Source organism: Ruditapes philippinarum, unplaced genomic scaffold, assembly GCF_026571515.1.
Source record: "Ruditapes philippinarum isolate M1 unplaced genomic scaffold, ASM2657151v2 ctg822_1_1_1_1, whole genome shotgun sequence".
NCBI classification, from domain to species: Eukaryota; Metazoa; Mollusca; class Bivalvia; order Venerida; family Veneridae; genus Ruditapes; species Ruditapes philippinarum.
The window spans coordinates 306,469-318,289 of record NW_026852739.1 but is presented as its reverse complement, the minus strand read 5'-3'; the positions used below and the strand labels follow the sequence as shown (position 1 = coordinate 318,289).

The window sequence follows — 11,821 nt, the reverse complement described above, 5'->3', positions numbered from 1 at the left end:
TAAATATGTCAAGTAAAATACATATCATTATATATAACACGAGTAGTTTAAGTACATAATGAAATAGCGAGACACGGAAGTTTATGGTGCAGTGTAAATAAATGTTTAAAAAGAGAAGATGGTTGATGTAAAAGCATATTCAATTTTTACTTTTATGTTAACGATGGGTAAGTCTTTTGTGTTTATTTTGGTGCGGAGGGGTCGTGAATTATAAATAATTATTTATACATTTAGAGCATGCTCGCTATCAGATTTAAGTAAACGAGGAATTTAAGTCGCATTGTGAATAATATTTAAAAACGGTGTGGTGCTTTAAGCGGTTATGTCAGTAAGACAATTCGCTCGACTTACTGCGTGATTGATAATTAAACAAAAACCGAATACCTTATCTGGTTTCGAGTGAATGCCTTCATTAGTTTTGAAATTTGATTGTGGATACTTAACTCATACCAGGATGTTTTAAATTAACAAAAAGCCACGAAAATGCCAATAAAGTGTCCCAATGACATGTGTGACTTTCAAGTGAATATCTTTATTAGATTTGAAGACTATACTTGCCCAGGAAATTTAATTAATATGACATGCTGCGAATCAGCGAAGGGGAAACCGATATAATAGAAATCGGAATAATTCTTGAATCCGAATTTAATTTTTAGCTGTAAATCGAAGGGATTAATTGATAAAATCTGGGCCCATGGACAAAAAAATAGTAAACACAAATAGCTCCGCGCATGTGGTCGCGGAGCAATAAAAGAACCGTCTTACGTTTTACTTTTTAGGAACACTGTTAACAAAGTTGTGTACAGCCCAAGACATACAACAACTGACCGTAACGGCAGGAGATAACGTTACCTTACCCTGTGCAACAACAACAGACTATCCTATATGGCGTGGTCAAGATCTACAATATAACAATAACGGTCAAAGTAGCTTTGCAAACCCAAATCTTCCTGAGCAGAAGAGATCAAGACTTGGCTGGGACACTGATAAAAGTAGTTTGATAATTCGTGATGTGATGTTTACTGACCAGGGGCTGTATCAGTGTTCTTCAGTTAGTAAAATAAATCTCAATGTTAAAGGTATGTTCCTCTGTCTTTTAACTTGTTCCATTTTGAATAAAACAAATCGTAACAAATTGACAAATATTGTTTGTGCGCTTTTGCATTTTATACTCATATAACCTTTTATAACTTGAGCAAATAAAATTTTCGTCGTACTTACCCACTCACTTTAAAATGTTTTATACAAAAAAAAGCTTTGGGCAAGTGACTTTTTTAAATATTTTTTTATAGCAGTTTATTTCAATGCTAAGCGGTAACTGATTTTGCTACCTAGATTTCTGAGGTTACATTTAGGTTGTTGTGTTAACTACTGTAATATGTTCATATATTGAGGAAGATATTTTGTACAGAAGCATTTATATAAATATTTTGCTACTGTATTTCAGGCTGTACACGATGTCATCACCATACAATGTCACTATTTACTAACATTGATATCTTATAATTCATAGTTCAATGATAAAAGTTAAAGATCTTGTATGTTGGAATTAAGGAAGTAACAACACTTAAGTGAAATTTTATATATGTATATAATTATTCTTCTCAAACGTTTATAACTATTCTTCTAACACTTTCAAATTCTTCTAAAATGCATTATAAGTAATCATTTAAATGTATGCAATCATTTCTTATTGAAAATTTTGGCTTGGGTTATATCAAAATTAAATTTCTAATTACCCCCCTTTTTGGAACTTAAAATATTGATAAATCTTCATTTGAGCATTATATTCATGATATTAAATCATAAAAAAATGAGTTAGTTACAGGATCTTAAATAAAAATTAATTATATCATTATTGTTACATGAGATCATTAAATCGTCAGAAAATTTGCCGTATTTGTAGGATCTGCCGATATCATAGTACCACGTGCTGGCAACTGCGGGGAAGATACAGTTCTTATATGTCAGGTTATCGGAACCATAGCCTATACTGGTTGGTTTGGATTGAACCGGAGTATTGTCAGAAGTGGAATGCCTGTTAGACCAGAAGACAACAACAAATATGCACAATCAACTGGGAATGCAACTTTTACATTGACAATACACAACACTGACATTACTGATGGAGGAAATTATAGATGTAGTAATGGATTTGATGAAAGTCAACCAAAACATCTCAACATAGAATGTAATATGGTTTGGCTTTTTGCAATAACAATTTTATTGAATTTCTTTTATTGACGTCTGATATAACCGCTTGCATTAAAAAAATATCAAATTTTTTTTAATTTCAATTTTCATTTTATTGAATTTGTTTTACATTGACGCCTGATACTCCAAATATCAACTTACTATACCACCACTGGCAAAAAATAGCATTTTTTATCTTTAGTTTGACAAAACTTTCAGGTAAAGCTTCTTCCGCTGATTTGAACGTCACTGTGGGAAAGAAATTACTACTAACCGTGGATAGATTATATCCTTCTTCTCTTTCACTTGAAGTTTCTTTTAAAAATGAGGTAAATATATAAATCAATTTATCTTGATTTAACTTAATTTTTCATAGACATCCTATTTCCTACATTTTAATTGTTACACATGTAAAGATTATTATTTATTATAAAGAAGGACTGTTACTTTTATTGTGTGTGTGTCATTAGATAAAATAAACAAAGTTACATACATATTATATCATCTTTTACTGTGTATTTGGTCAAATGAATAATACCTTCGAATATAATTCGAGGGAAATACTAGTAATGATAGAAAATTAGAATCATATTTTAATTGTTTACGTATAAATGAAGTGTAACAAATTATTGTAATTATGTGTAGGAAAGCGCAATCACTGTGTCAGGATCAGTAACATGTTCCAGTAGTATTAAATATTCTGGATTCTATATGTGTGTGTGGACTTCTAAAACCTCTTAAGATGATGGGATATACACGCACAGTGTTGTTGTAACAACCATAACACAGGCAACTCCTCTACATGGGTCATTCAATATAGGTATTTTAAATTTTAAAGCAAATCTCGAACAAGAAATATTTGTATGTGGGTACGCGTCAGTGAATGTGTGTATGTGGGTGTACACGTGCGTTTTGTGTGTACATGTGCGTATGGTTATATTTTTAAATCACTCTGGCATTGTTTTGATCATGTTCCAAAAGCACTTGTCTAGATGTATTGAAAGAATACCTCGTGTGAACCTGTGTACATAATTTACAGCACAGACGGGCACTTGGGTAGGATCATTGACTTTCCTTGTTCTAACGGAAATATTTCATTGTTGTTGCAGTTTTGACTGTATTATTTTTTCATTTGAAAGAATTTTAAGTTCATTAGAAAATTAATCGGATTTTAACAAGCTTAACCATTCAGATCAACCGAGGAGACATCCTTCTGTTTGTTGTATTGATGCATATGCACATTTACATTTGTATGCATTTCTCAAAACAATTTTCCCTATCTATAACCTGTAATGTTTTGCAATGCTTGAAGTTGCTCAGTGTAAATATTTACAATTAATTGTTCTAAAGTGAAGTCAACAACTACTATAATGAAATTCATTCTTCTTCAATTTGTAGGAAACTGGTATAGCTTGGTTGAACCTTTGAGACCTTTCACAATACACATAAATCTTTTAAAATCAATTTAGTTTTAACTTCTTAACTGGTGATTGGTTTATTAATTACATGTAATCATTTTCAATTTTATGTATTTCTATTTATATACGCATATACGCAGTTAAGTTAAATAAACTATTCACAAAAAATAATAGCTAGTTCGTAATTTATTCTTATTTTCTCTTTCATAGTTTCTCCTCAAACACCTGTTATATCAAATGTGGTAAATAGAGAAGATGGCCGTGAAGTTGTTGTTGGAAATGAGGGGCAACTCCTGACAATACAATGTACGTCTTACGGAGGATATCCAGCACCTTCACTAACCTGGTATAATAGAAGTGTGTCCACATCTAACGAGTTAGCGACTACAAATAATGGCATTTTACAAAGTAACGGTACATTTACTGTGACACTACAACATAAATTTACTCTGACAAGGTCAGATGATAGAAAGATAATAAACTGTAGATCATATTACCCACAAGCAGACAGTACTCACATAACGTCAAACGTTAAATCGGCGTTACTTTATCTGTCATGTAAGTATATAAGAAATATTAGCTACAATGCGTTTACAAGACTTAAGGGCTCTTGTCTATGGGGGATTTTTACATGTCTTTTCTTTTTTTCTATATCATTTTAGAACATTTATATAAAACTTAGCTTCCAATTGGTTCCCATTAAATAGACAATTGATTTCAAAATAAAAAATGTGTACACAGTCAGTTTAGTACATCATTTAGTACAGGAAAGTTATAATTTGGCTTCATGCCACTACACTAATTTCCCAGAGTTTTGGCACCTTTTCTCCTATTTTTAATTAAAAGAAAATGTTAACAGATGCTCACTTTTGAAGGAGTTAAGGATTTTAATAAGTTTTGGTACGCACATACAGGGCAGGTTATAATTTACTTTCATGCTACTAATTATTTTACAGAGTTATTGCCCCGATTTGAAACTCTTTAATCAGGGAATAGAATATTATTGCATTTTGTTCACATAATTATATAACATCATAAAATACAGGTTGAATCAGATCATGTGTTTACAGATAATAACGCTTCTCTTGAATGAAGGCAGTGAATTATTCTTACTTACAATTTTATATGCAAACTACTAAAACGTAATGAAATGAAACAATTAGATTTGGAAATGGGCTTCAGACTGAAAAATTTTAAACCACTTACTGATGACCCCTTGAACAACTTAAAAAACAGTTTCAATGTGGTGCATTAACAAATGTTTTGTACACGGGTATAACATAAAATAGATATCAAGTATGTTGCCTTTCATATTTTAATTTGATTAACAGACTGTTTCTAGTAAATAAAGTTAAATAAAGTTGAAAGTAGATTAAGATTAGATATAAAATTATAATAAATTTTGGTAGCATAAAATTATGAAATAAATTGGGGATAGTTATCCACTTCAAAGAAAAGTAGTTAAAAAGAAGTGGGAATTATTGGTGGGCAGTACAAATTCGAGTGACCTTTAGTAAAAGGTTCAAGGTGGGGATATGAATCAACTTCATGTGTAGCCATAGATTAAGTAATGTTTGGAAAAAAACAAGAAATGCGCATAATTTCGTTTGTTAAAATGTGGCCTTAAAACTAGTCTTGTGAAGGAATCACTGATATCAAATAGTAATCCGATTGGAAATTTTGAAAAATTACTAGATTAGAAATATATCTTTATTTACATTTCATACATTTGTCGTAGTGGTTCCAAGCAAGCCAAATGTCACACAAGCATCGGAGGTTTCGGCAGGTGATGTTATAGAGGTAAGCTGTAAAACAACGGGATGTAGACCCGTTGCCAGTATATCCTGGTTATACGAAGGAAAGACCGCTAATGGACAAATCAAATCTGTTCTTGATACTGTAACAGAAACGTACGAGGTCGTGTCATTGTTTACGAAAAGGGTGACTGCTGCAGATAATGGACAGATTATTCAATGTATAGTTACCCATCCTGCTATAAATAGTACATCTGGCATAACTGCTTCATATCAACTGAGTGTTAACTGTAAGTTACCTTATGAATACATTTTGTCTATAGTTTACCTCTACAATAACTTATAAGAAACAAGCGTTACTTTCAATTACAGTTGCATGTAATTTGTTAGCGAAACATTTTAACAGGACAAAAAAAGCATACTGTATAAAGTGGTATATTTTTAGGTTAACTTAATTTATAAGGCCAGATTTTATTTGATTCATTTATTCATGATTACTTTTTTTAAAATTACATCAAACAAATGGTATTTGTTCGGGTTTATTATTACACATGTAGGTTGCCAAGAAAGAAATATAAATTGCAAAAAGTGAAAGAAAATATTGAAATACCGGAAGAAATGTGATCAATCTTCACTTGAAATGGATTATTTTTTCCAGTTCCGCCGAATGTTTCAGCAATTGCAACAAACACTTCGGTCAACGAATCAAATACTGTATTGACATGTATTGCAAAAGGTGTCCCTGACAGTAATTATAGATACGGAAAATGGATTCAAAGATGGCCAGGATATGGAGTGCCTGTTTCGGTGAGGCCCGGAAGTGAGTCGCTCGAACTGAGGGGTTTAACATACGAGCACTCCGGGATTTATACGTGCACTGCCAGTAATGGAATTAAGGTCTTTGGTACGAACACAGAATTTATAGAAGGAACAGCGGTACAGTTACTTGTGAAATGTAAGATAAATGTCACATTTATAAACATTCTAACATGTGAATTAAAAGATTCATATATACATGTATATATAAGGTCATTCTTTATTCATTTATACATTTCATTCAAAATAGAAAAAAAGTTTTGTTGAATTGAAAACTTAAAATGTTTTTGTACCAAATATATCGTTTATCTTTTCAGCATTTCCAGTTATAATCAGTTTAGCTGATAAAATTGCGAGTAGGATGAATAACAATATAACTGTCAAAGTTGACTATTTCTCAAACATACCTGGAACAGAAGTTGAGCTATATAGAAACTTTAATGGCGTAGCGAAAACAGATGTTATGTTCATTGTGAATAAGAACCTCGTCGAAGTTGAGCTACCTGTATTTTCACACTCTGTCAAAACCAACGGAACCAGAGCTATCATAACAACTCCAATAAAATCAGAAACAGATTATGGGTCATATATTGTCGTCGTGTCAAATGAAATAGGGTCTAGTAATAGGTCGTTTGAGGTAGTGTTGACAGGTAAGTCAGTTTGGAATTAAAAGGAGCCTATTTGTTTTAGCATATACTTTTTTTTATTTGTGTCTTCCCCCTGGTAAATCTAAAATGCTTATTCTCGTTTATTATTTGATAAATGCTGTAGAACTTTGCCAACAGACGCATGTTTGAAATTATGGCATTGTCACTAAAAATAGCAGTGATGTAATATAGACATAATGTTAGACATAATACGATGGTCATATGAACTTTCTCAGATTTCTGTTTTTAAATTAGAGCCACCAAGTACACCGAGAGGTTTTACAATAGACTATATCCAGCATAACAAGGCCCGTTTGTCGTGGATGCGTGGATATAATGGAGGATTGACACAAACATTTATTATACAAGTAGGAACAGATAAAAAGACATGGAGTGATGTGATAGTAGTTGACAGAATTACAAAAGACGAAAAGCCCATAACCACAATCTTGACAGATCTTCATGATTCAAAAACATACTTTGTTCGAGTATACGCATATAACGAGGAGGGAAATAGCCCTTTGTCAGAAACACTTAATTTTACCACATCTTCAATCAAAGGTAAGAATTCTAAAATACATTGATAAGCTTGCCTAATGTTGATTACTTCCAACTGTGTGTTTGTATTAATATAACTGAGATAACCACATCTAAAACGATTACAGCTGACAAAAATAGAAAAGCTGTTGTAAATTGTGATTTAATCTATCTTCCTGATTTTTTATATTAAATATTATTGTTAATAAGATGGTGTTTACATATATAACCTGAGCAGCTATAATGAATACAACCGTTTATATACGGTCATATAACCTATCAAAAGTCTTTATAACGATTTTATGCTGCAAAAGTCCTGAATTTGAAAACAAGGAAATGAAATTACTTTGTAAATTGACAGAAGACATGTACAAAGTCTATATACACGTCCCAGGTATCCAATGGAAAGCAACGTTACAAACGTGCAGTATATTGTTGTACATTCTACGTGTGCATTCCAAAATTAAAACAAAATTAAGAGAATCATTAATTATTTTGCAATGTATTCCGCTGCGTCTACACAACGGTCGTAATAGAAACTTAAAAGTGACACTAAACAAGCAGGTCCTGTTATTTGCTGATTGCTGAAAGTGCGCATGATTTCTATGCACTTTTTTATACCTTACCTTTTCAATTTGTATAATGATATCGAGTAGTCTCGACTTAAATATCAAGTTATATTCTTTAAAAGCAGTGTACATTAAAACTCATATTCCCACCTAAATTGATTTACAGTGAATGTGACAGTAAAGACAAACAACACCACTGCGATAATAGTAGGAGTAGTTCTCGGCATACTGATAGTTGTCGTGTTGGTATATTCCATATACGTTACATTACGGATGAAAAGAAGGCATGACCCTGACCAGAATAAAGGTAACATATTGCTGCCTGAAACCATATCATAAACAAAACATGACAACACAAAAAAACTATGCTCCGTTGATGTATACATTGTATCTTTACCTGAAACTTGTAGAAAAATTTTCACGTACTTTTGTAAGTCTTCTCTCATACATTTTATCAGGGTAATTGTTTCCAAAACTTTAATTGTTAAGAATTGATACCACTTGATTGATATTACTTACAAAGCTGCAATGGATGTGTATTTAAACATAACATAATACGTGTGTGATATTTGTTTGTTTGTTTTTATTGGAACCGACACAGTATAGGTCATATGGTGACGTTCCAGCTTTATTGGTGGCGGAAGACCTCAGGTGGCCTTCTGTGCATTATTTCAGGCACGAACAGCCACCTGAGTACAGCTGAATAGCTTCCTCACATACAAGATTCCAAAGTCCCTGTCGAAAATCGAACCCACAGCGGTTAGGGTCAAGTGATTCAAAGTCAACGACCTTAACGAACCACTCGGCCACGAAGCACCATAGGTGCAATATAATATAGAAATAATGAAATACGTTATGGTTCAACAACATACATATTGAAATGTTGAAAACAATGTATTTCATGTGATAAACCATATCTGATTAAATGAACTAGCAACGCTTGATATATTTGTATTGGCAATAATAGTATTTAATTCAAAGTTCATAATTAGTTATAAATGAAGTATAAAATTGATGAATAAAATCTAGAACCAATTGAGTGCCTGTAGGCCTATCGTGTTTTTATTTTAAACTCTGACTTTTAACGAAGACAAATTTAAATCATAGTATTGTATATTTTCTTTACAGATATCTCCGAAGATACAAAAGGCAGAGAGTAAGTTTTATTAAATGAAAACAATATGTCGTGATGAGATTATTAACAAAGTATAGTTTATTATTCATACCTGTATTTCTAACGGCAGGCAGTATCAATGTTTAAATGTCGATATTATTTTATAATATGATAATAAAACACGTTATTTGAATAACTTAAAAGGACACAGAGGTGCCATGCAAGAAAAAATATATTTAAGAATACTTTAGGAAAACACATAAAAAGGATAGATATGGGTACCACAACATGGCAAAATTGTGATTAAATTCGAGCTTATGATCACAACGTAATAATTTTTGTTATGGACTTACTTTTACTTTAAGGTATGTAAATGTGGAAGATCCAATCAAACTTAAAACAAAAGATGTAAAGAAGGGAAGGACATATCCTCACGATGCTCAAGCCTCAGAAAGTCAATATACAGAGCTCGATAAAGATCTTAAAGAAGCAGAATCTGCATACGATGCTATTTCAATCATTTGAAATGACAACATAAATGTGTCTTTAAACATACGTCCTATGCACGTGTTTGAATGTACAAGCTGGACGTTAGAACATTTAGTGTGCATTGATTGAATGCATATGACAAAAACTGAGAAAAAAATGAATTCCTTTACGCTTGCTATAGAGAAAGTATTTTTGACATAAGCATGAAAAACACATCACCAAATGCAACGGATTCTTTTCGAATATGTATACTATGCTATTTCATGTAATTAAAATGAGGACGTAAAAGTGTCATTAACTACAAGTCAGGTGTATGATTTTGTTACACTAAAAAATTGAATGCATATGTTTTATGTTATTAGTAAGGATTGGGTTAATGCCGTTGTGTTTATGTTAAGAAAATCTGTTTTGTCATCAGAATATATCAAGACTTTGCGAAATAATGAAATAAAAATCGACGTTTTACAGAAATGTATAGAAGTAAAGAATATAATGTTTTCTCACGGCTACATAGATGATAATCAATTTATCTGATATATACTATTTATTTGGCCATGTGCAACAATTATATATGAAAATGATATGTCTTAAAAATATTCATATTTTTTTGTAATTACATAATTAAGATTTTTATAATATTGCAACGTCTTTCAAAAACAAAAGATAAAAATATAACTTTAAGGATTCGGAACAAAATAATATGTATAACTGCTATGCCATTGCCCTTTTTTCTTTAAATATGTTAGCATGTTCATTATATGAAATTTCATTATTTTTACTTTATGTCAAGTGGAAGAATTAATTATGGCACAGAATGTAGCATTTATTTGTTCAGGTCTTTCTTGTCGCTTTTCAACTTTCGTGACATGTAAATAAAGGCTACTTAGTTTAATGTAGCTTATCTTAGTTAAATGTTAATTTAGATTATGCAAACTTCATAATTTTCAAAAGGTTCTTCATTTTTAAAATTGTGTTCTTTATTTTTATTATTTTGTCAAAGAATATGAAGCATTCTACAATAAATTACTACGTTGTTTGCTGTTTATGCCGTCTAAACGAAGAAAACAATAAAATGACACTCCTTGAGATTTATTTATGTTCTTTATCAGTACAATATCCACTTGAGACATCACTTCTAATACTTCTGCTTATATCACAACTTATTTTGTCCTGATATTGTATCTTCTATATCGCCATCCAGTGTTTTATTAAGAACACATCGACATTGGCTTCTTGTGGTTAGATAATCTGGCTGTATACTTCTTCCCATTTGATCAAAATCTCTAAAAATAAATATGTTTGAATTGTAATGATAAATACAGTGCTGTGTATAATTGAGAATAAATTCATGTATATAGGTTTCATCTTGTCGGTTCATTTCACCGTAAAAAAGAGTAAACAGAATATCTTAAGAATGCCCAAACAAAATATTGAAATGACATAAGCTTTGTCCGATTGAGCCTGTGAGCTGGAAAGCACAAACCTTAGCACCAGTTTAAGAAGAATTCATCATTCAAACATGAAATGGTGAAATTTTGAGTTCAGAAACATCCGCAGATGTGTTCATACGATGGTTATCGGGACCTTCCATGTGACACACGCCATTACAGAAAAAGAGGCGTTATGCAATATATAAATACAGGTATAAAATTAACCTTTATTGTCCATTTTATATTGAATATTTACTGTATGTGTGTCTAAACATTCATGTTTGAAATTACCACAGCTAAGAAAAGGTAATAAATCTGAGGTATATTATACAGATAAAATACAGAACCTGGTGTGTCAAGGTGATGGTTCCCTTCATAAAGTATTGTTAAATCATTATCTTCCGACTCAATGGTGCTGTATGAATTACCGATAAGGGATTTCTTTTGGCTTGATGCTGCCCTGAAATCTGATTTATCTTTAAATTTTAATCAAAAACATAAGATTGGCGTTATTAATATTTAACTCATTTATCAAGTAAAGTAACTTTATGTTTTACAAAACATAAGATAAACGTTAGGGAAAATGAACATAATCAGCAATATCATTGTGTGATTCGTGTAGCGAAATGACACCATCCTGATGTAAATTACAGACTTTTTCATTTCTTTTGCAATATAATTATGTCATTGCATATTTCTGTTACAATAATACTAAACAGGGTAGTAAAAAAGCATAATTGAGAATTGAAGAGATTTAAAACATAAATGTTTACGGAAACTATCTTATTATGTAGTGAGTGCAGCGATGAGAATTAATCAAGTGTATTATCTGTGAAGAAAATAAACAAAACATG

The 11,821-nt window shown here is 31.5% G+C and overlaps 2 protein-coding genes across 2 annotated transcripts; both read left to right on the top strand.

Moving 5' to 3' along the window:
- The first annotated feature begins 60 nt into the window (after positions 1–60).
- On the top strand, positions 61–3,958 carry LOC132722987 (uncharacterized). The gene is made up of 6 exons (XM_060707636.1): positions 61–167; positions 780–1,079; positions 1,907–2,191; positions 2,413–2,522; positions 2,839–3,013; positions 3,822–3,958. The coding sequence occupies exons 1-5, from the start codon at positions 119–121 to the stop codon at positions 2,932–2,934; spliced, it is 840 nt and encodes a 279-aa protein (XP_060563619.1). The 5' UTR covers positions 61–118; the 3' UTR covers positions 2,935–3,013; positions 3,822–3,958.
- On the top strand, positions 3,496–10,855 carry LOC132722916 (neural cell adhesion molecule 2-like). The gene is made up of 9 exons (XM_060707538.1): positions 3,496–3,514; positions 3,822–4,169; positions 5,350–5,655; positions 6,024–6,320; positions 6,499–6,831; positions 7,084–7,389; positions 8,101–8,241; positions 9,063–9,090; positions 9,414–10,855. Exons 1-9 carry the CDS (start codon positions 3,496–3,498, stop codon positions 9,571–9,573), a joined length of 1,938 nt encoding a protein of 645 aa, XP_060563521.1. The 3' UTR covers positions 9,574–10,855.
- The last annotated feature ends 966 nt before the right edge of the window (positions 10,856–11,821 follow it).